Source organism: Peromyscus californicus, unplaced genomic scaffold, assembly GCF_007827085.1.
Source record: "Peromyscus californicus insignis strain IS unplaced genomic scaffold, ASM782708v3 Scaffold_4__1_contigs__length_199733344, whole genome shotgun sequence".
Classification (NCBI taxonomy): domain Eukaryota; kingdom Metazoa; phylum Chordata; class Mammalia; order Rodentia; family Cricetidae; genus Peromyscus; species Peromyscus californicus.
Window position 1 is genome coordinate 169481675 of NW_026294562.1, and position 24032 is coordinate 169505706.

The 24032-nt window shown below is 56.4% G+C and overlaps 1 protein-coding gene across 1 annotated transcript; it reads right to left on the minus strand.

Annotated features, from left to right (window-relative positions):
• Positions 1-143: 143 nt before the first annotated feature.
• Clasrp (CLK4 associating serine/arginine rich protein) lies at positions 144-22752 on the minus strand. Its single transcript, XM_052714103.1, is given in 22 exon segments — positions 144-258; positions 477-501; positions 1121-1203; positions 2495-2541; positions 2617-2675; positions 2784-2844; positions 3098-3137; positions 3349-3600; positions 4029-4298; positions 4395-4610; positions 6014-6055; positions 6916-6989; positions 7073-7151; positions 9235-9331; positions 10005-10153; positions 10983-11067; positions 13369-13448; positions 13618-13637; positions 13639-13720; positions 14189-14286; positions 21406-21521; positions 22644-22752. Coding segments are annotated over 21 exon segments (2001 nt in total). The 5' UTR covers positions 21505-21521; positions 22644-22752; the 3' UTR covers positions 144-215.
• Between the last annotated feature and the right edge of the window lie 1280 nt (positions 22753-24032).

Sequence of the window (24032 nt, forward strand, 5' to 3'; positions counted from 1 at the left end):
AGTCTGGGCCCTTGACTGGATTGGCCCCTGCCTCCTAGGCAGGCCCCACTCCCCACACCCTGCAGGCTATGCTGCAGCTGCAGTGGTCCTCAGCTGCATCTAGCCTGGAAGTCCTACAGTACTCAGAAGAGCAGGCAGTGAAGGGCATTAAATAATGTTAGCTTTTATTTCACTACAGAAACCAGGAGCATCACAGCGCCCACTCAGTCCTCCGCCTAATGCCTGTAATGGGGGCTCCGGGACCTAGACCTCGAGCGCCTGCAGAGAAGGGAGACAGCTGTGAGGTGGGGTGCTGGGAGCCTCCCTCCCATGCACACAAGCACCAACATGCCTGCAGAATGGGCTGCTGAGAGAGGAGTGTCTTCCCTAGGGAACAAGTCCAGCCCCACCAAATGAAGGGGTGCCGGGGAGGAGGGACGGGGGGACTGCCAGGAGACTTGGAGGGTCACCCCTGGCAGCAGGGCCAGCAGCCTCACCTCCGAGAAGAACTGTACTCTCGACCTGAAAAGAAAAGGAGGTGATGCCAGCTGGCCTCGCTGGGCCACCTTGGGGCCTGTGCCTCACCCTGGCAGGCCTCCTCTGCCAGGATTAACCCCTCCCCACATTCTCAGCACTGAAGGGACCACTGCACTGTGTGTGTCTCAAGCCATGTCTGGGTCTCAGTAGGCCTTGGCTAGCCTGAAACTGGCTATGGACACCAGACCAGCCTCAAACTCAGATCCTCCTGTCTTCCCCAGGGCATACCCCACCAACTGGCTGGTTTTGACATCTGTCTAGTACTTTTTTAGATAATAAGATGGAGGCCCCTGTGTAATCTAGGCAGCTCCCAAACACCAAAACAAGTGATCCTCCTGCCTGAGACTCCACAGTGCTGTCTTGTTTTGTTTTTGGTGGTGGTGGTGGTGGTGGTGTGTGTGTGTCTCTTGATTTGTAGCCCAGGCTGAGTCTGAATTTGTCAGTGACTCTCCTGACTGCCAGGTCCCAACTGTTTGCTTCCTTTTTTATTTAAAGCAGGATTTCTCCAGGTAGCCCTGGCCCCCGCCCTCTACCCCTGGAGTGCCCAGCTTTTCCTATGGCCCTGAGCGGCACTGTGGACTGTAGGGACAGCGGAAGCACTCACTGTAACGTGGGGAGGGTGAGCGGCTCTGGCGGCTGTACTGGCGTTCCCACTCTTCTCTCTCCTTCTCCCGTCGCTCTCGCTCCCTGCAGGGGGAGAGGGGAGGCAACCAACAGGGAGGGGTGAGCACCTGCGGGGCTGTGTGCTGCCCACCCAGTGACCAGCAGTGCAAACTGAGGCGCAGACAGTGAGGCGAAGGGGCAGAGACAGCACCAGAAGCCAACGTGCCCAGTCCCAGACTCCTGGGGTTTGTCTGTAGCTCAGGTCACCCCCCCCCCACCCCCCCCCCCACCCCCCGCTGCCCGCCAGCAGCCTCTGAAGCTGGAAGGAGAACCCTGACGTCTGAAGTTGTCCTCTGATATCTAAGCACGTGCCCTGGGTGGCTCTCCCCCTCCGCCCTCCTTCCCTCTCCCTCTCACAGCAAGCCAGGCATGGTGTTTCATGCCTGTAATCCCAGCACTTGGGAAGATGAAGCAGGAGGATTGCCATGAATTCAAAGGTAACTTGGGCTACATGGTGAGTTCCAGGCCACCGAGAGCTATGGTGTTAAACCCTATGTAGCCTTGGCTGTCCTGGATCACACTCTGTAGCCCAGGCTGGCCTCGAACGCACAGAGATCCACCTGGCTCTGCCTCCCGAGTGCTGGGATTAAAGGCGTGTGCCACCACTGCCCGGCATAATACATGTTTTTAAGAACTAATAAAGCAGGAGCAGCAGCAGCAGCAGCCCTCCTGCAGCCCAGGTGGTCCACAGAGACAGGAGCCATTCCCACCAGGCCCCACAGAGAAAGGAAGGCAACCCAGCTCAGAGAGAGCAAAATGTTAGCTCCCACTCACAGCACACATCAGAAAGAAGTGACAGGTGCAGGCCACCATCCCCGCCTGCCTGGCCCCCTCCTGCCGTTACACAGTACAACAGCCCAGGCTTTCCCTGAAGGCTCTAGACAGACTGAGGACTCCGGGTACTAATCCTAGCTGCCTAGTGTGGTGGGCACTGAGGGGCTGACCCACTTCAGGCTCCAAGAGGATCCCACCTGATCAGAGAGACTTGAGACAGCAGGAACTAAACCCCACGCCTATGATCTAGGCCCAGGACTCTGACAGCCCAACATATAATGCAGGAAAAGGAAGGAGAAAGGAAAAGCCGCCCCAGCCTAAGAGACCCACCATGGGGTGGGCTTTACTCCACCACTTACTAAGCACCAAATACCAAGGACACAGTTGCCAGGCATGGGGATACTGTTCAGACATGAGTCAGAAGGTGAGGTGCCTAGCGCATCTGGGGAAGAGGGCAGCAATGGCAATGGGCTGGGGAACCAATGGGGGGGGGGGTGCTCCTGCAGCAGAAGGCTGGGTCTACCACAGGTCGGGGCCTTACTTCATTCGGATCTTCCGGGCCATGGCTCGCAATTCATCCTCCCGCTCCTGCAACACAAACAGCTGTGAGGAGCGGCCCCGCCCCCACTGCACCCAGCGCCCCGCCCCTCCGCCCAGCCTGACCTGGCGCTCATGCTCCTGCTGTATCATCTTCTCCTGAGCTGCCTTCTTATCCGCCTTGACTGTGGAGAGGGATGGGAGGCTGAGGGCTGTCCTTAGTCCCCACACCGCGACCTGTTTCCCCACAGCTCTGGCTGGACTGGGGTGGGGGGGTGGGGGGGGAGACTTACACTGGCGGTTCAGAGCCTTCTGCATCCGCAGCTTCAGCCTCTCCTGTGGGGTCAGCTTGGGCTGCGGGAGAAGGGGCGGGATAGGCGTGGGTGCCCAGAGCTCGCCCAGCCCACCTCAGCCAAGAGCCTGGGACTTGGGGGCCAGCTGGAGCCCCGTGGGAGGCAGGGGTGGGACTTAGCTTGCCTGGGTAGCCCCTCCCCAGTCCCTGGGCTGGCTCTCCCCTCCCCCCGGGCCCCCTGCAGGCCCACCGGGCCCAGCTCTGGACACTGCTGCTGACGGGAATTAGACGGGCGAGTTCCAAATTCTTACTGACTTTGGCAGCTCCTGTCTCTTTACCAGCGGCAGGTTCGGTCCTGGGTGGGAGGAAATGGGCCTCAGGACTGCCATCAGCCATGGACTCAGACCCCTCAGGATGTGTTCCTGACCCTCAGAACCCAGGCAGCACCACATCCCTCTGACAACCTGCTAAGCCGAGGCCATGACGGCACTGCACCAGAGTCCACACACCTCCCTCCTAAACGGACCCAGCGGGCCTCCCTGGGCTCCAGCCGGGCCTCGACTCACTTTTTCAGCTTCTCGCCCACAGCAGGGGACGCTGCTGGCCTGGTCAGCTTCTCCCGTGGGGGCGATGGCGAGTCACTCTGGCTCTGGCTGCGGCTGCGGCTTCTACTCCGGCTCTGGCTACGGCTTCCACTCCGGGTCAGACTACGGCTTCGGGAAGGGCTGAGGGACCAGCTGCTGCGGCTGCGACTGCTACTGTGGTGCCTGGGGCCCCGGGCACCCCGCTTATAGCGGTCACCTGACCGGGAGCGGCTCCTAGGGGTAGCAGAGGGGGAGGGCCGTGAGGCTCCAGGGACCTGCAGGAAGTCATCCCAAGCTCCGAGTCCACAGGCCTCCCTCCTGCAGGGCTGAGTATGTTCAGTCCCCTTCTCCCCCAAACTCCCCACTGTCCCCTGGAAAGCCGCCTCCTCCACAAACGCTGCTGTCCCGCCCACCAGATTCCCAGGTCCTGCAGACTGGGCAGTCCAGGCAGAAGCCAAGGAGATACCTCCACGCCCAGAGTCCCGGAAGGATGACAGGGCCCCGCCTCGTATTTTGGGCACCTACCCCGTCCTGCTTCCAACCAGGCGCTTGCCGAAAGAAAAAGAGCCGTCTGTCCCCAGCCTGCCTCCCCAGTGCCTGCACCCGCCCAAACGCAAGGGCCTCGCGGGCTGGCTCGCTCGCTGGCTCGCTCGAGCACCGACCTGCTTCTGCGGCGGGGCGCGTACCCGCCACGCCGGGCTGGCGAGCGCGAGTAGCGGTGTCCGTCGCGGGAACCGCCTTCGGAATGCCGCCGTCCGCGGCTGCGGGAGCGCGAGTAGCGCCGGGAGCGGGAGCGGGAGCGGGACCAGGAGCGCGAGCGGGAGCGCGCATGGCGGACGGAGCGGTAGTAGCCACGGCGGGAGCGCGAGCTGGAGCGCGAACTGGAGCGGGAGCTGGAAGTCCTGGAGGCGGAGGACGAGGAGGAGCGGCGGCTGCGGGCGGGAGCACAGGACCGTCAGCACCGCGGCCCTAGAGGGGGGCCCGGCCCTCCACTCGGCAGCCAGCTCGGGCGCCCACGCGTTACCGACCGGGTGCTGGCATTGCGGCCTGGAGCGGGGCCGCCGGGCTGCGAGGGCGCAGGGGGCTTCCCTGGGGCGGCCCCGGATGCAGCAGCCGCGGCGGCGGCGGCAGCTGCCTCCTCGTCGCTGCCCCCAAAACTGGTGATGAAAGTGATCTTTTCCTCGCGGCCTGGGCTCGGGGAGCGAGAGCGGGAGCGGGACTCAGAACTGGATTCCGAAGGTGACCTGCAGCCGAGGGCGGGCAAAAGAGAGGCAGCACTCAGCGCCCCAGCTGCTGCAGGGCCCTAATGAGCTCTGTGAGTTCGAGGCCAGCCTGGTATACATCCACAGGGAGGTCGAGGCTAGTCAGAAGGACATAAAGAGACCTTGTCTCAAAAATAAATTAAGGATTGGAGATTTAGCTCAGTGGTAGAGCGCTTGCCTAGCAAGCACAAGGCCCTGGGTTCGATCCACGGCTCAAAAATAATTAATTAATTGGCCATGGCGCACGCCTTTGATCCCAGCACTTGGGAGGCAGAGGCAGGTGGATCTCTGAGTTAAGAGGCCAGCCTGGTCTACAGAGAGTTCCAGGAGAGCCAGGACTGTTACACAGAGAAACCACAAATAAATAAGTCAGTCTGCAGCTGGTGAGGTCAGCAGGTAAAGGCCCCTGCTCCCAAGCCTGACCACCTCAGGTCAATCCCAGAACCCACACAGTAACAGAATGAGAACTCACTCCGTTAAGCTGCCACTGGACCTCCAGTCCTGCAGCATGCGCACTACACTCACCCACACAAATGTAATTTTTCAACAGAAAATAGGCCTGGGGGTGTGTGTACATGCCTTTAATTCTAGCACTGGGAAGGCTGAGGCCAGCAGTTCTCAGAGCCCCAGCTGCTCCAGGGCCCTAATGGACTATGTGAGTTCTAGGCTAGCCTTGTCTACATAGAGAGTTACAGGACAGCCAGGGCTACACAGAGAAACCCTGTCTCAATAAATAAATAAATATAAATAAAAAAGAAAATGCCTGGCTTTATGTAGTCAGTAAAACTGAAGGGCTGGGTGTAGCTCACAGAAGGCTTTGCCTATGCAAGAGGCCCTGGGTTTCAGCCCTAGAATAGCAACAAACTCAATGAAAATATTGCAGTCTTCCTGTTTAACCAGAGAGTTTAAGTTTTCAGCTATTGCATGTGGTTTAATTTCATCCTAAGATACTGGGGCCTAGTGGAACACCCTTTCCAGCAAAGCAGTCACACAAAAGCCGGCTGGCCCCGCCAGGCCCCACCCTTGGCCTTCAGAGAGCTGCAGGAGGAAGTTCCATTGGACTGCCCTCTATCACCCAACACCCTGGGATCCGCACCGTGCTTGCTGGGGCCCTGTCAGCGCCTGGCACTTTTCACTATTTCTGGGAGTCTGTGTTAAAGACACCCCATCTCCACAGTCCTTTATGCCATATTTGATTGTATCACAAGCCTGTTCTGTTAACATTAGAAGAAAAAAAGGAGATTCTGAATTAAAAGAAAAAAACTGGGAAAGCAAAACCGATGTAGATCCAACCTCCACCCACAGGCCACAGGATGCCATCTGTGACAGGGGTGACCCAAGAGGTCGGCCACAACGCTGGCTTCTTCCTGGGCACCGACACTTACCGTTTATAGGGGTCATAGGTGGGGCTGTCTCGGCGGGCGTAACTATGGAGACAACGGGAAGGACAATGGAGAGCTGAGACTGACCGGCGTGACCTTGGCCTTGACCACCCGGAACCCCCGTGCTGCGGACTATGCACCCTGCCCAGCACCAGCCACACCGGAACAAACTTCTCATGACAACCCGTCCCTGATGGCTGCCTCTTTTCACGAATTCTGATTACTCTTCACAGGGGAGGGCCAGGCCCAGGGAGGGCAGGTGACCTGCCTGGGGTCACACTGTTCATGAGTGAAGGGGCCAAGACCCCAGCTCGGGCCTGTGGCCTGCAGCGAGCATTTTGGGTCTGTTCACGGACAGGGCCACCGAACCAGAAGTGAGTGTGAGAATCAGGGCTGCTGAGCCCTGAGCAGTCCAATCCATAGAGCCACTTCCAGCCTCCCCTTATCAGAGGTGCACCTAGGGCCACCAGGCCAGGACTCTCCTCAGATGCAGCTGCTCACCCTACCCCGTCTGTCTCAAGACGTCAGGTGGGAAGTGGCCCAGGCCCCTCTCCTTGGAGCTAAGGTTCCCCACTTTCCAAAGGAAGAAACTGTAGCTAGAAGGAGTCATTATCTAGACCTCAGTGGCGACACTGAGCAGCACAGTGGACTGTGACTGGGGCTCTGAGTTCTGGCCACAGTTCCTCTAGCCATCCCCGGTAGCTTCCTGTCCACCCCAAGTCCCCAGTCCAGCAGGTTAGTGCGGCAGGTGGCAGAGGAGAGCACCGGCAGGCCTCCAGCGCTCCTCCTCCTCCTCCCTCTCCTCCTCCTCCTCCCCCTCCTCCTCACTAGAACTCTCACTCCAGGTGCTGCCCCTTCCTGAAGCCCAGGCTGGGGAGTGGAGTTGCCCAGGGGAGAAGTCCTACCTGGGAGGGCTGATCTTACGGCCCCTCAGCCGCTTCTCCCGGAACTCTCTTCGCTGCCGTCGAGAACGACGGCCCTGGATAGGGAGTACCAGGATGGTGAGGGGTGTGCCCGCACTGAAGACATGCCTTTGCCCCCTTCACCCTACCCAAACCTCACCGAGTACATGGCTTTCTCCTCCTCCAGGGCCTTGGCATGTTTGATGGCCTCTGCCTCTTCCTTGTCTTTCCGTAGCATCCTGCAGAGGGAGTGAGAAGCAGCATGAAGAGCACAGGCCACAGGGTGAGCTGAGCCCTGGTGAAGGCGGAAGACAGGAGGGATCTAATGTTATTCTGTGACTCTTGGATACAATTCCTCCTTTCTTTCTCCCGGAGGACGGGCATTGCTGTTATAGGCTAGGCTGGTCTTGAACTTACTAAATAATCCTCTTAGCTAAGTGACATGCAGTCATGCATCCCCATGCCCTTTCCTTTCCTGCCCTTCCCTTTGATAGGATCTTATTCTGTAGCCCAGGCTGGCCTAGAACTTACTACCTAGGCTGGCTTTGACTTTCTTGCCTCAGGCTCTAGACTGCAGGATCACAGGTGTGTGCCACCACACCAAATTTCTTTGATATTTTAATAGATTTTATTGAGCACTTAAAAGGAAGACTGGTATTTTGCCTGCAGTGTGTCTGTGTATCACATGTGTGCCTGGTTCCCCTGGAGGAACTCGTTGTGAGGTACCATATGGGTGCTGGGAGCCCAACCACAGCACAACCACAAGCATTCTCCTTGAGGACCTTCTGAAAGACAGGTGCTAGTTTAGTGAAGAGTGAAGAGTTCGGGGTTCGGGGCTGGAGAGGGGGCTCAGAGGTCAAGAACATCCACTGCTCTTCCAGAGGGCCTGAGTTCAGTTCCCAGCACCCACATCTGATAGCTCAGAAGTGCCTGCAACTCCAGCTCCAGGGACCTAATGCCTTTTTCTGGCCTCTGCAAATACCAGGCCTGCACATGATGCACAGAACTAACTTACACGCAGGCAAAACACTCATACACATAAATTCAAAACAAATAAAAAAACTAGAACCCACCAGGCAGTGATGGCGCACGCTTTTGATCCCAGCACTTGGGAGGCAGAGGCAGGCGGATCTCTGCGAGTTCGAGGCCAGCCTGGTCTACAGAGTGAGATCCAGGACAGCCAAGTCTACACAGAAAAACCCTTTCTCAAAAAACAAAAATAGGTAAAATAAAATAAAAAAAATTTTTGAAGACTAATTCAGCATCAAACCCCAGCACTGGGGATGTGGAGGCAGGAAGATCAGAAGTTTAAGGCCATCTTTGGCTATATAGCAAGTTTGAGGTCCTGAGTTATAAAATCCTATCTCCAGGCCAGGCGGTGGTGGTGCACACCTTTAATCCCAGCACTCAGGAGGCAGAGCCAGGCGGATCTCTGTGAGTTCGAGGCCAGCCTGGTCTACAGAGAGAGTTCCAGGACAGGTACCAAAACTACACAGAGAAACCCTGTCCAAAAAAAAAAAAAAAGAGAGTGAGGAGACTGAGTACAGGGTCCTTCAGATAGAGTCAACTGGACAAGAAACCTCAGCAGAGATAAGAGCCTCACAGAAAGCCTGAGAGACCAGGGAGCACGGTGCCCAGGGGTGAGGCAGAGTGAACGGTAACAGGGCTTCGAAGACGACAGACCAGGCCTTCAGTAAGGACCATGTGGGGGCCCGAGGTCAGGAAAGGGAGCGGGAACCAGGCAGGTAGGACTAAGGCTGTGGTTAGGGTGCTGTTTACTCCTGAGAGGGGTGAAAATGCTACAAGCATGGGTTTTCAACCTGTGGGCCGCAACCCCTTTGACAGACCTCTACTGCCAAAAAAACAAAAAAAAAAAATTCACACTATGATTCATTAACAGTGGCAAAATTACAGTTATAAAGTTGCAATGAAATCGATTTTATGGCTGGGAGTCACCATAACATGAGGAACTGTATTAAAAATCACTGCGCTAGAGAGTTCTGGGTTCAGACTTGGGCAGGAACCTGGGACTGATCCCTAGGTTCCAGACTAAAAGAGTTTCTGGTCTGTTGGTGCCACTGACGTAGAGAAAGCACTTGGTACGGCAGGACCCGGCACAGGCAGAGGCTCTTGCCGCATCCAGAACTAATGCATAACGCTGCACCACTAGAGGGCGCTGTCCCCAAGGAACCTAGGCTCCGTTTCCACACAAAGTTCCACAAGCTCAGAGTTCACAGGCTGAGAAGGATAGCTGTGGTACCAGAGGGGTGCCTCAGCGGCCAGGGCAGGGACAGAGTCCGGCATGTCAGTCAGCGGGCTCACCTGACAAAGTCTCCGTCAGCCATGCCGTAGGTCGTGGCCTGCTTATTGAGATCAGCCACCTGCTCCTGGTTTAGTTCGTCCACGTCTACCTCCACGTCTGCACCAAGAGAAAGGCTGTCAGGAACCCAAGCCCCCGAAGGCAGAAGGGGTGCCAGTGCCCCAGTGGGGAGAGGTCTGCCAGCTGGAGCGCCTCAGGGAGGACGGAGCTGTGCTAGCTTGGCGGAGGCCCAGCCGGCCGGCGCACAGCAGGGACAGGGAGGGAGGACAAGAGAGAAAGAGAGGGTGGGAGGTGGGAAAGGACAGAGGTGGGTGGGCGTCAGGTCGGCGCATGGAGGGAGGACAGGAGACAGACATGAACATCAGCTCTGCCTGAGGCTAAGCCCGCAGTCCACCAGGAAGAGCAGGATGGAAAGGGGCAGCGCGGTCTTCTCACTGGGGACTTCCATGGGAGGGAGGCTGTGTACAGGGGATGAGTGACAGGCGCTGGAGGACGAGGGGCGGCTCGGGAAAGGGGGATTCATTCCCCAGAGCAAAGCAAGGCCGGCCCGGTACAAGAGGAAGAGCCAGCTCCTAGGTGGGGAAATCTTGGTGGGAGAGGGGACAGGGACAAGAGGGCTGGGAGGGGGACAGGGAAGTAGGGGGAGGCTGAGGCCCTGGAGCTGGGGCAGGGGAAGGGCTTGTAAGCACGGGTGCCCCACAGAGGGTGAGGGACGCGACACAAAACCGATGCCCAGGGGCTGCAGGTGGGGAGGGCAGAGAGGGGACCCCACCGATGTCGGGGATGACCTCATCTTCATCCGAATTGCTCTCCTCCTCAGCTGGTGACTCCTCCTCCTCTGGTTTCTCGGCCACCTTTTCTACCTCAGCCACAGTACTGTCTTCATAGGTGTAGCCGATGGAAGCCTTCTTCTCTGCCAGCCTGGGAAAAGAGGTACAGGCAAACCCCACGATGGATCCCGAGTCCTTGGCAACACGTGACTGCCTAAGCTGTTCCGCGCCAGCCCACACGCCTATGGCGTGGTCCTTCCCATTCCTGTCCTGGCCCAGGGAGTCACTCTTGTCCACCTCTCCTGCCTGGCTCAGGCACTGTCCTGGGCTGCCCAGCCTTGCCCATGCTGGCTTACTCCTGCCCCACTGAGTGCAGAGCCCAGAGCCCAGAGCCATCTTGTGCAAAGTGTGCCCCAGTCTGTTTTCGGGGGCCACACGGAGAGGCCACTGCGCACTTCTGCTGTTGATGCCCCGCCGCATCCCAGCACCCTTATCCCAAAGGCACGGTTTGAGTGTCTGGGAATTGCCCAAGTGTGTCAGGAAGCAAACCTATAGTGGGTGGTCCCAGATCTGACCAGGGCTCCAATGAGAGAGCCTAGGCAGCCTGGCTTCTGAGACGGCTGGCAACCCCGGGCTAAGGCCCCCAACCCCCTGCAGCGTCTCTGGGCTGCAAGCTCACTGTATGCAGGTGCTGGGACAAGCATAGGACACCCCCGTCACCCATGTACCTCACAGCTCCTGACTTGGGGCCGACTCCAAGGGGCTGCCTTCCCTGGGCCCTCCACAGGACTCACTCTCGGCAGCTTCCCCACAGGGCTCCTGTCTCCCACTCTGCACGGTGGGGCCAACAAGCCCGGCAGAGCCTGTCCTCTGGGGCTGCCTCTTCCTCTCCACATATAGAAGAGCGTACCAAACTGAGGGCTAACTACGGTCCTGCTCTGGGAGACAGAGGTGAGGGGGTGGGAGGGCCCTTGACTCACTTCTTCTTCTCGTCCTCGCTGGGTCTCTGCAGGCCTCCGTACAGTTCATCGATGTAGATCTGATACAAGCACTGTTCCTCCGAGACTGACAAGGAGAGGCCATAGGTCAGCACGGCCAGGCGCATGTGGGTAGGGTAGGGCACAAAGATGGGGGAGGCAGCCAGGACAGGGTCACCTATTTCCAATCACTCTTCTGTCAAGAACCCAGGAGACCACAGTATACAACACCAGCTAGATGATCCACTTGCCCTGTGATCTTGCTCAAGTGATGGTAACCCTGGACTCCTTGTGCCTCAGCTCCTTTCTCATAAGATGGGATGCCCGGCAGAGTGAGTACCTGGGACTCAGGGCCCTACTGCTGTCTTGGGGCCTCTCTGGCCTCCAGAACATATGCGTGCCCGTAAGGGTTGGATATCATCTGGACCCCACTGGCCACCATGCCATGTGGTCCTGTGGCTTAGTGGCTTGGTTTGTATGATGGGGTGCCTGATGATCATCTCTTCTACACCCCAGCATCCACTTCAGGAGCTTCCCAGGGTATTAAGGCAGCCCAGGCCTCCCTTCAGCTACTTCTGACTTGCTTTGGGGCTCAGGCAGGTCCCTTACCCCTCCCTCTGCAGGCTTCAGCTTAGTTTTCCTTCCCTTTTAGGGGGGAGGTGGGAGGATACTGAAGATTAAAATTAAGACTGTGCAAGACAAGCAAGTGCTCTATCATGGAACCACACCCCCAACCGTCTTTTTGAGACAGGGTCTCATGAAGTCATTCAGGCTGGCCCAGGCAAGCCTTGAATTTTGAGATCCCCCTGCCTCAGCCTCTGGAGTAGCTCTGGTGCTCTGCCACCGTAAGCCTGGGTACTTCAGCTTTTCTATCTGTGACACCTGGTGTCTGGAGCAGGTAACACAGCATGGCCCCTCGTTGGCTGTGAACTCTATCCCAGGCACTGGAATGCACACCTCCCCTGGCTCAGCAGAAAGCATGGATGTACCCAGCTCCGCCTTACCTCCCTTCAGGAACGCTTAGCAAGCCGTCCCTTACACTACCTAGGCTTGTTCTTCAACTGTTCGTGTGCCTATGCAGTGTCCACCGCTGGGCCCCTGGCCCCACACAGCACAGGACACACTGCTTGTAGGAATGAATGAAGGACTCGCTCCAGGGAACCACGGCCTGGACTGACATCGAAAACGACAGCCCCAAGGTGACAAACCACAAACTTCCTGACCCTACAGGCTGCTAGAATGTCTCAGAACGTGGAAATCCGGGCCGCCTGTTTCAGCTCGGAGCAAGGCTTGCATACGTAATCCCCGAACTCGCAAGCTGACCCCTGGAGTAGCCACCCAACAGTTCACCCAGAGGAAAAGGAGACCTGCCAGGAAAGGGGTGTGGGTGACCCTGGTCAATGGTGCCCACAGGAAAGACCTCATTTCCACAGACACCCGAGTGCCGTCTGTAAAATGGGGCGTCAGGCTGGACACGGCGATCCTTGCCTATAGTCACAGCACTGGGGGAGTGGGGCAGGGGCATGACGGGTTTCAGGCCGGCTTGGGCTATAGAGTAAGACTGTCTCACACAGGAAAACAGTAAGAAACATCACCTGAGGGCTAACGGTGCAGCTAGACGGGCGAGCACGTCCCTAGCGCGTGTGCATGGCCCCGGATGGTCCCCAGCACAAAGCACTGAAGGGGACACCGAGGAGCCCTCGGCCCTGCTAGAAGCTGTGCAGGCTCAGGCTGGCTGCTCGTGCTTACACTGCCAGGGACAGACCCCGAGTCTCAGACTGGGCAGCAGCATATGCGTGCCCACGCATGTGACAAGGCTTGCCCGTGGAGGTCAGGGACAACCCAGGAGTGGGTCTCCTGATCAAATCAAGTTGTCTGCCTTTCATGGGAGGTGTTCCTAACTGCTAGGCCAGGCCCTTGGCTGGCACCCAGAGCCTTACACACGCCACATCCCCAGGCACATGCAGGTGTACCCAGATGACCTAACGAAAAGCCGCCCGTGAGGATCTGCCCTCCCAGGGAAGCCCAGGGGGAAAGTCCTGGCCTTCTGGAGCCCCAGTGAAGGCCAGACTTGGCATGTCCAAGGAGCTCAACACTGGGTCAAAACTGTCAAGAGGCTCCACTCACAACAAAGAAGTTTCTTCCTGCGACCCTCACCCATGCGCCCTTCCCCCTTCTTTAGAAAAAGGACTCCACACAGAATCAGAGTGAAGGGCTGGGAGGTGGTCTAGGCAGAAACCACCCTGTGCCAGTTTCATGGACAAAGGCCCAGAAGGGGGAGAGGGTACACAGACTGGGACGGAACCAAGGGTGACCAGCAGCAAGTACCTGGGTGAGCCTTGTCTAGGCCGTCCAGCCTCGGCCCCGCCCCCCCCGCCCCGCCACTCACTGCCGGCGAAGTCGTTCTGCACCAGGCCTCGGTAGCGCTCGTAGTTACACTTCCGCTCGTCCGACTCCTGCTCCGGGGAGCTTTGGGGAGGGGGTGTAAAGGGAAGGTAAACCAAAGCCACCGCCACCAGGAGAAGTGGGGAGGCTTCTGGCTAGGGAGAGAATGGGCAAGGCTCCCAGGAAAGGCGCCGGACGGGCACACGGGGGCACAAGTGCTCCGGGCCCTGGCAGCCCAGCCTGGAGGACTTACATGGTGGTGAGCAGTGGGGGGGGTGTAGTCGGGGATGTGGTCTAGGTGTGCGCGAACGTCGAAGCGGTCAATCATGTTGTTGGTGTCCCCCTGCCAGGGCATCCTGAGGGGGAGGGTTGAGGCAGAGAGGCGGGACTCAGGGAATCCAGTCCCCTCCACCTCACGCCCCTCTGACACCCACTGTCAATCATTCTCACCCTCAGCTCTCGGGTCTCTATGCTGCACCCCTAATCTGCACCTGAGGTCTGCGTCCCCACAACAAGCCATCCATCTGCCAGCCCACAAACTAGGACCCACCTCTCAGGGCCGGGCAACAGCGAGGAACTTAAGCCAGGTTGAGGAGGCCTACTGTCACAGACCCACTGTCACCACCTGAGAGCCTCAGTCAGCCGACGTCCTCCCCCACTGTGACTGTCTACAGAACCTCTTGGACAGTCAATTTCATATACACGGTCTTCCTGGCCTAATTACACAAAAAAATCAGTCCTTACCCAAGCCTCTACTGCAGGCTACTACTACTCTAGAGCACCCCAAAGTCCCTTCTGACACTACGCCACCCCCAAAGTCTTACATGTTCACAGGGCTCTCAGCAGCCAGGGCAACGGCAGAATCCAGGTGAACCTTGCAGGCTCGGCCATGCACCTGCAGAAACTGGGCGGGGTCTTTCTTCTGCAGGGAGGGACAGGTCAGAGGTCACCGAGGAGCCAAGGCCCACCACACCCCCACAAGTAGGTCTAGTGGTCAACCGGCCTCTGGGTGAAGTCCCTGGGCCACGCCTCCCAGGTGAGCCAACATGGACAGCACCAGCAGCTTAACCACCCTCCCAGGTGTGGCCAGCAGTGCTGAACTCTGCTCTAGCTGAGACATCCTGCCTGCCAGCCTATCTCTCCTAGCTATTTGGGAAACCGAGGCAGGAGAATTACAAATTAGAAGCCTACCTGGGCTACAGACATACCGTCTAAAGTATGAGCCCTAACTCTCTGGGCCTAGTCCAGGCCATCCATTTGGAGCACGGTGTGAGCGCTGGGCCCGCAGCAGCCTCTAGGACAGCAGGATCACACAAGCAGAGCAGTGGGACATCTGCAGGCTCCCGGGGACACCAGGGCAAGTCCCACTCCAACTGCCGCAGGCAAGGCACCAAGACACTCAGTGCCTCACAGTTAACCTGGGCTCAGGCTGTGACTGTGGGACAGGGCCGCCTGACATGCAGGAGGCCCTAGCTCTACCCTCAGCACTGAAAGGAAACTACAGTGGATAAAAAGTTCGGCAAAGAGCTAGGCATGATGGCACAGGCTTTTAATCCCAGCAGTCCAGAGGGAGAGGCAGGTGGACCCATGAGTTTGAGGCCAGCCTGGTCTACAGAGCTGGTTCTAGGACAGCCAGGACTGCACGAAGAAACTCTGTCCCAAAAATCAATCCATCAATCAACCAACCAACAACCAATAAAACAAAGCCAGCCCCCCAAAATGACACCTAACTGGGAGACTCCCCAGTCCATCACCCTCAAGCCTGAGTCCTGGTACTGGGGGGAGGGCTTACAAATCCCCATCATCACAAAAGCACCATGGAAAGCAAAAACCTGGTGGCAGGGAGGGCAGAGTCCTGGCCTGAAAGTTCCTGGGGTCACATCACACCAACCAGGGAGAGCCACGGGGGGGGGGGGGGGGGGGGGGGGGGGCTCAATGCTGCTCCATAAATCCTGAGCTGGCTCCCACAGTTCCTCCATAGTCTCAGCACATGCCCTGGCTGGACCTTGCTGTTCACGGGTCACCTCTTCCCTGGGGTGTGTGGTCACTCTGCTCTCTGCAATGCTTTCCTTGTCCCTCCAAGCCATGACTCTCCTCGGCCAAGCCTCTGCGTGCCCTGGGTGTCTTCCCGACTTTCCTCTGCTGGCCTGGTCCAGGCTGTGGGCCTCTCTGCTACTACTCCCAGAAAGTCCCAGGCTCTGTGCTGTTGTTCCCTCTTGGCTTACTTCCCATCTCCTTCTAGAGCTTCCCCAGTCAGCTCCACATACATGCCCTACTTGGGCCCACTTGTTTTCTTCAGGGAGCCTACGAGCACCTGCTATTGTAGCCCAGCTAGCTCCATCGCCACCAGCCTCCCACAAGAACATGAAGCAGAATGTGCCTCCCAGGGGGCAGAGATCTGTTGTGCTCACTGCTGGATCTGTCCCCAGGGCCTGATCTCCACACAGGCTCTCAGGGTCAGTAAATCAGGCAAGAGAAGAAGAGAATCCTCCCTACAGAAGTTCAGCCACACAGGCTCACCATCCCAGCAGGGAGTGGATGCTCGCCACCCCAGCTCCATGTCACTGCCTGTCCCCATCACCCCAGCAGGGAGTAGATGTTCGCCATCCCAGCTCCATGTCACTGCTTGTCCCCCATCACCCCAGCAGGGAGTAGATGTTCGCCACCCCAGCTCCATGTCACTGCCTGTCCCCATCACCCCAGCAGGGAGTGGATGCTCACCATCCCAGCTCCATGTCACTGCCTGTCCCCCATCACCCCAGCAGGGAGTGGATGCAGGCCAGTGCAGGGGCCCAGAGTAGCCACACCTGGCACCCTGCTCATCTGACTCTGCCCCGCACTGGGCTGTCAAGACCCTCAGTTCAGTGAAGCTGATAGAGTTGCAGCTGGGTGCCTGTGGGATCAAGTCCTCTGGCTGCTCTGCCCCTGCCTGCCTCCTTTAATTCCTCAGGCCACACAGACTCCAGCAAGCCTGAGGCCAAGACTCTAGGGACACCAGGTGCAGCATGAAGTCTGGCAAGCATGTGAGGGCCCCTGGAGGGATCCCCATCCCAGAAAGGACAGGCACAGGGTCCAAGTAAGCAGCCCCAGGCCAGGGCATGCCTGGGGTGGTGACACTATGGAAAAGCCAGTGAGCCGTCCTAGCAGCCAGGCTCTGAGCTAACCACTGTTGGTGAGAACACCCCCCACTCCGTCTCTGCAATCCCAGAGACACCCACTTCCCCCACATGAGGAGACTGAGGCAAAGCCACACTTGAGATCACACCAGCATCAAGCAGAACCAGGCCAACCCTAGATGGCCTAACTCCTTTCTAACCTGTCTATTTTCCCCAATTTTAGGGTAACTGCTATTGTGGTAAAAAGTACCTAACAAAAAAACCTATGCTCAACCATTTCATTTTAACTTTTTTGCTGTGCTGAAGATTAAACTCAGGGTGCCGCCCACACTAGACAAGGGTTCTCCCACTGACCAACACCCCAGCCCTAACTGTGCTAAGTGCACCGGGGGCAGCATCAACCAACATGTGTGAACGACGCTACTGCCCACCTCGACCGTGGCCTCATCTTGCTGGGTGCAAACTCTACCCACTAAACAATGTCACTCTCCCCTAACAACCGCCATTCTATCTCAGTATTCGACTACATCACCCAGCATGCAGGATCAAGCTGCATCATACGATACGGTCTTTCTTGTTTTCGTGTTTGGTTGGAGACAGGGTCTCATCATGGAATGTAGAGTGACCGGGAACTCACAGAAATCCACCTGCCTCTGTCCCCAGAATGTGGTGCTGTTTCCTTGTCCCTGGCTTCATGTTTTACGTTGGGTGTGAGGATAAATAGCCTTCAGTGTATGCACAGTGACAGTTTTTTTCCCTTTTCCCATTTTCATGTGTGTGCATGTTTGCACGAGTGTGTGTGCACATGGGTGGGTACACACACGTGTGGAGACCTCAGGCTCATGTCAGGAATCACCCTCCACCACTCTTCCACCTTGTTCCCTAAGGCAAGGCCTCTCAGTTAAACACAAGGCTGGCTGACAGGACTGGTCTGGCTAGCCAGCTTCTCTGCGATCCGGCCTCTGCCTTCCTGAGGCTGAACTACAAGGAGGCCACCACGACAACCCGGCATTTCATGGATTCTGGGGATCCGAACTCTGCTCCTCATGCTTGCATAGCAAGTGTTTTAACCACCGAGACATCGCCCAGCCCACCATTTCTTTATTCACTCATCCATAGACAGTGAGGTTCTTCTAACTCTCGGCTTTGTGAGCTAGTCTGCAAAGAGTTAGGTTGTTTAAGTATCTTCCTAAGCTGCAAATCCAGGCCGAGGGTAGAGCACGGACCTAGCATGTATACCTAGCACAAATGATCTCTAGGCTCCATCCCTGGCACCAGAGGTAAACCAACGGAATCCAGCCTTACCAACCAGGCTGTACGGCCTCTGAGCTGAGAGGGGTCAGGAGTCCATGTGGGCGTGCTCTGTCATTCATTGCCTCCTTGAACCCTTCAGCACATCCCAGTGGATGCCTGGGGCCAACAGCTCAAACTCCACTCTCTAAGGCTCACAGTTCAGTGTAGGGGGCACCCCTGCCTTCAACAGCGACTACCTTATATACAGGGCATGCTAACATGAAGAGTCAGGGGATGCCAGGCCCAACAGGGGGCCGTCTGGGCCTTCCACAGGGAGACTTGTTTACATCTCACCTGTGTGTTAACAGGGAACTCTATCTCTTTTTCTTTTTTCCTTTGAGACAGTCTTATTATGTAGCCCTGGCTGGCCTGAAACTTGCTATAAAGATCAGGCTGGCCTCAAACTCACAGAGATTCGTCTGCCTCTGTTTCCCAAATGCAAGGATTAAAAGTGTGTACCACCATGCCCTATAGACTGCATTTCTTTATCCAAATAACTGGATAGAAGGCTGAGGCAGGAGGAATGTGAGTTGGAGGGTTAGCCTGGGCTACACAGTGAATTCTAGGCCAGCCTGTGCAATTTAGCAAGATCCAATCTCAAAAAAAAAAAGGGAAAAAAGAAGAAGAAAGTTCCAAGAATAAGAATAATGACAGAAAAGCCATAAAACTTGAAAAAAAAGCAGTCACCAAGAATGATCAGCGATTGGGGATGCAAAACCAGCTGCTCACAGACAAACTCACTCAAGCAGCCACAGCCTACCCTGGTTTCCTCACCAACCCCACACCCCCACACCCCCCCACCCCGCTTCCCTCACTCTGCCCCAGATAGCCTGGCCATCTCTCAAAGCTAGGCTCCACACATCTGAATGCAGATCACATTCCTGTCCAGGACACTGGCTGCTTGTGTGATCCACACCACAAAGAGCCCTACAGACACTTGCTGTCAAGCTCTTCCTGTCACCCAGTGAGGGGTTGTTCCTAGTCACTGTCAGGAGGCTCGCCGCCAACCCGGAGTGGAGCCTGGACATCCCTCTCCAGGCTCCGTCTATGGCATCCATCCATTGGTCTGAATCCAAATTCCACCGTACCCAGTAATAACGGTGGTTAGTGTGTTATTTTCCCTTTTCCTTGTGTATATGGGGGTGGTGCTAACTAGGTAAGCACTCACCACTGAGCCACATCCCAGCCCTGCAAGTTAACCCTTCCTGAGCAACAGTTACACAGACCACAACACACCGCAATGACAATGACATTCCTTCCTGGCTCAGGAAGCTAAGGCCACTTCGAAGGCTCTGACTCTGACTCTGACTGCTAATTTACAAGATTCTCAAAGCTGCTGCCACAGCGGCACCAGTGCTGACTAAGGCCAAAGACAGGGAACGCTGGTAGAGAGAGCCACCTGTAGCCATGGCGCGGAGCTCCAGGGAAGTGGCTTTTATGAGTTGTCACCCATGCTGGGTGGGCCTTCTGCTGAGGTAGATGCCTGAGTCCTCCATGATCTGTACATGACTCCAAATATACTCAAAGGGTCACCAGGCTGGACTTCCAAGAGATTCTCTTTGGTATGTTGTCGTGCCCCACCAACTGTGAGGAGCTGTCTGTTCGTGTTGCCCCAGGAAATCGCACAAAACACCCAGCAGGCAAGGCACACTGGTCCACACATCCAACCCTCCCGTCAGCCTGCGAGGGCGCTCCAACCGGTTGTTCCCACCGACAGGCCGCCCACCTGCTCCCCGGCTTCAGTGGTCACTTCACACACCTGGCCAAGCCCACCCAGCATGGAATCCACAAAACATGTCTGCTTCCTTGAGGATGAATGGGGCTGTGGGACTCTCAGGTCAACAGGACAGGAGCCAAGGGTCACAGGAAAACACCCAGAAACTCTCTCAACAGCAGGCACGAGAGCCTCTGCCCCCTTCTCTCACCTCCTCCTGCTAGGTGGAATGGACACACGAGAGCCTCTGCCCCCTTCTCTCACCTCCTCCTGCTAGGTGGAATGGACACACGAGAGCCTCTGCCCCCTTCTCTCACCTCCTCCTGCTAGGTGGAATGGACACACGAGAGAGAGCCTCTGCCCCCTTCTCTCACCTCCTCCTGCTAGGTGGAATGGACACACAAGGGCTGGAGCCTCCACAGCTCTCAGACCTCAAGACAAAACCTTGCAGAGATGAGAGACGAGCCTCTGTCCTGTTAAAGCCACTCCTTCATTTCATTCCTCTGCTAAAGCCAAACTACGTCCACACAGCGCGCCAATTTGCAAGAAGGAAACATTAAGCAACAGAGGGATAGCCAGGAGGCCAGGATAACTTGAACAAGAGATCCAGGCAGACCACGAAATGACGAGAATCTGGAGGAGAGGTAAAAATCAAACTAAGGGCCAAGTGGCTCAGTGGTAGAGCCCCTGCCTAGAATCCCCCAGTGAAGGGCTGGGGTATGGCTCAGTGGTAGAGCCTCTGTCTAGAATCCCCCAGTGAGGGGCCGGGGGTGTGGCTCAGTGGTAGAGCCCCTGCCTAGAATCCCCCAGTGAGGGGCTGGGGTGTGGCTCAGTGGTAGAGGCCCTGCCTAGAATCCCCCAGTGAGGGGCTGGGAGTGTGGCTCAGTGGTAGAGCCCTTGCCTAGAATCCCCCAATGAGGGGTTGGGGGTGTGGCTCATAGTCAGGGCATCTGTTTGGCATAAGCCCTGCCCTGGCTTCCGTTCTCAACACCTCCTAGGCTTCTAGGGGAAAACAAAACAAAACCAAACTATGTAACGCATTGAAAGCTGTGGTCAAGAGCCTGGCCTTCTCCCAAAGACACTCAGGAGTCATAGAATTCTGAGCAAGGGAGGAACAAGGCCAGTTTTGCACTTCAGAAAGGCCTCTCTAGTCTGCTGTACGGGTTGTAAGGGACAAGACCGAAGGCAAAGGGAATGGACAGACTGGACAGCGACACTGTAGTTAATACAACATCTACGGAAATGTAGTCTAAAAGAACTGAGCCAAGTAAACAAGTGTCATTTCAAAACTGGGGGTCCCCAAAGGAAGCAAGAGTTAGGCAAAGTAAGGCATCATAACCCAGTGCCCATCTATGGTGGCAGATATGGAAAAGGCTGGCAAAGGCATTCAAGAACACCACTGAGGGCAGCAGAGGCCACAAGGGCCTTTTCAGCCAAGGCATGGAGTTTGTTGGGGTGTTTCGTTTTGTTTTGTTTTGTTCCAGAGGCAAGGTCTTAAGTCTGGAGCTACATGAGTCCTCCATCTTTAACATCAGTTTTGCATAGGCGCTGCACCAGACACAACAGGCTGACACAAACAGTTCTCCCCAACAACTAAGAAGAAATGACCGGTCGCTGAGCGTGGCAACACACACCTGTAAACCACGAGGCAGGGGCAGGAAGACTGAGTCTGAGCCAGCCTGAGTTACATAACAAGTGTCTCAAAAAGAGAGGGGGTAGGGTGAAGCTAGGATGGTAGAGAGCTTCTCTAGCGTGCGCAAAGCCCAGAGTTCTACCTCCAACGCCCCCAGAAAGCGGGTCAGTGTTGAGAAAAAGAGAAGGCCGCTGAGAAAACAGGGCTCTCGCCTTGACATACTCCCAAGCCCAGGGCCCTTCCCTCTGGAGCCCTCCCACCCTATGCTCAAGTCTGGGCACTCACAATCTTCTCATAGTACTCCCGACGTCTCTCCGCCCTCTTCTTGTAGTCCACCATCATGCCTCGAAGTTTCCGCTCATGCTTGCGAGCCTCGTGCCACATTGTGGTGAGGCCCGTACCTGAGGGATGAGGGCACCACACACCACGTCAGACGGACTGTAAAAACCACACGGGCACAGTCACAGTCCTCTATCAAGTCCTCTATCGACCCTGATGGCTCCAGAGGAGAGACGCTATGGTGCAGAGCTGGAGGCTGAGTACACAAGGGATCTGCACACAGTCTTGCCCGTAGTAGCTCAGGCACTATGAGAAAGTGCCTGAGTGACTCGGGTGACCCAGGTGAGGCCCTCTCCTGGGGAAGGAATTATCCTAGATAACATGCTAAAGTCCAGATGAAAGATTATGGAATAGATAACCCCTGGAAGGTTGATGCCTTGAGTTTAAGGCCAGCCTGGGCTATACTGTACCAGTCCAGAGGACAATACAATACATGGGTGTGTGTGTGTGGTCTTGCTTTAATTAAAAATAAAGACAGAGAGAGAGAGAAAGAGAGAGAAATTGGCCAGTATTGGTGGTGCATGCTTTTAATCTCAGCACTGGGAAGGCAGAGGCAGGCAGACGTTTGAGTCTAGGGCCAGCCTGGTCTATGTGGGGAGTTCCAGACTAGCCAAGGCCCTGTCTGTAAATGTAATTTTTGGGGGGAATGAAAGGAGTGTCTGAAGCCGATCATGAGCTGCCAGGGCTGTGCTCACAGGAAGAACCCCCAAAGATCCTCTGCAGGAGCCATGCATGGGGGGAAGGGCTGCAGCAGAGTTAGTAAGATGAAAGCTGGTGGGGAGGGAGGGCAAGCGTCTCCGAAGCCCGGCACGGGGGTGAGGCCAGGTGAAGGGCGTGGACATGGGATGGAGATGGTCAGGCGGCTGAGGTCTAAAGAAGGGATGTGAAGCTGGCCAGGCATGCAGGCAAACAGAGAAGAGCGCGGGCCCGGGGGGGCGCGATGGGCGTGAGGCATGGGCGGAGCTCCGTTTGCGAATAGGGGTCTCGGCCGAGCCCCACAGCGCGGACTCGGCCCGAGGAGGGGCGAGGGGCGCAGCCAGAGGCCTGTCAGGACGGAAGCAGGTGGGGCCGCCCTCGGGGCCCTGCGGACACCCACGGCAATCCCGGGAACGCCTCGGGCAAAGATGAAGCCCGACTGCCACCGTTCGGAAGCCGGGAGGTCGGGGTCGGACGCCTGCACTCACCGGCTGGTCGCCGCCTCCCACTGCTGCGCTCGCGCGCTCACGACCCGCACCGGAAGCGGAAGTCAGGTTGAGCGAAGGAGAGAGGCGGTACTGCACAGAAGGCACTTCCGCAGTCGCGAGGGCGGGATCTGCGGGGAACTGGGCGTGGTCTTGTGCTTGTGGGCGTGGCCTAGTGGGATTGGTGCTGTTTGTGGGCGGGGCCTGTATGGTGGCACGATCTGGGGCGGGGCCTAGGGGTGCGGTGGCTGGAAGCGCAAGCGGAGAAACACACAGCATTCCGGGCACGTTTTTGTTGTTGTTCTTGTTACTTTTAAAGATTTATTTATCTTAGGGCTGGAGAGGTGGCTAAGCGGCTAAAACACTGGCTGCTCTTCCAGAGGTCCTGACCTTACTTTCCCGCACCCACATGGCGGCTCACAATAGGAGTCTGTAACTGTGGCCTCATGGGACCCAGTGCCGTCTGCTGGTGTGCATACATGCGGAGAAAACACCCATACACATGAAACACATAAATTAAAAGTCTTTTAAAAAAGATTCATTAGCCGGGCACACACCTTTAATCCCAGCACTCTGGAGGCAGAGGCAGGTGGATCTCTGTGGGTTTGCAGCCAGCCTGGTCTACAGAGTGAGTTCCAGGACAGCCAGGGTTGCTACACAGAGAAATCCCATCTCGAAAAACCAAAAAAAAAAAAAAAGAAAGATTGTATGGGTATGCTTGTATGTAAATGCCCTTGGAAGCCAGAAGAGGGAGTCAAATGTGCTGTGTATTAGGGTTCTCTGGAGTAACAGAACTTAGAGAATGAATCTTTACATGTATAGAAAGGGGATTTATTAGACTGACTTACAGGCTGTGGTCCAGCTAATCCAACAATGACTGGCTATGAGCAGAAACTCTAAACATCCAGTTGCTCAGTCCACAACGCTGAATGTCTCGGCTGGTCTTCAGTATACACAAGAATCCCAAAGAAGTAGGCTCTAATGTCTGTGAAAAATGGACTTGAGCTGGGCGGTGGTGGCGCACGCCTTTAATCCCAGCACTCGGGAGGCAGAGCCAGGCGGATCTCTGTGAGTTTGAGGCCAGCCTGGGCTACAGAGTGAGTTCCAGGAAAGGCGCAAAGCAACACAGAGAAACCCTGTCTTGAAAAACAAAAAAGAAAAAAAAAGAAAAAAGAAAAATGGACTTGATAGCAAGGAGAGAGCAAGCAGGCAAAGAGCAAAAGCTTCCTTCTTCCGTGATCTTATGTAGGCTTCTAGCAGAAAGCATGGCCCAGATTAGGTCCGGATTACTTCAAATTAAGCAAAAATCCCTCACATGTGTGTCCACCATTTTGGGGTTTTAGTTCCAGATGTAGCCAAGCTGATAACTAAGAATAGCCAGCACACACTCTG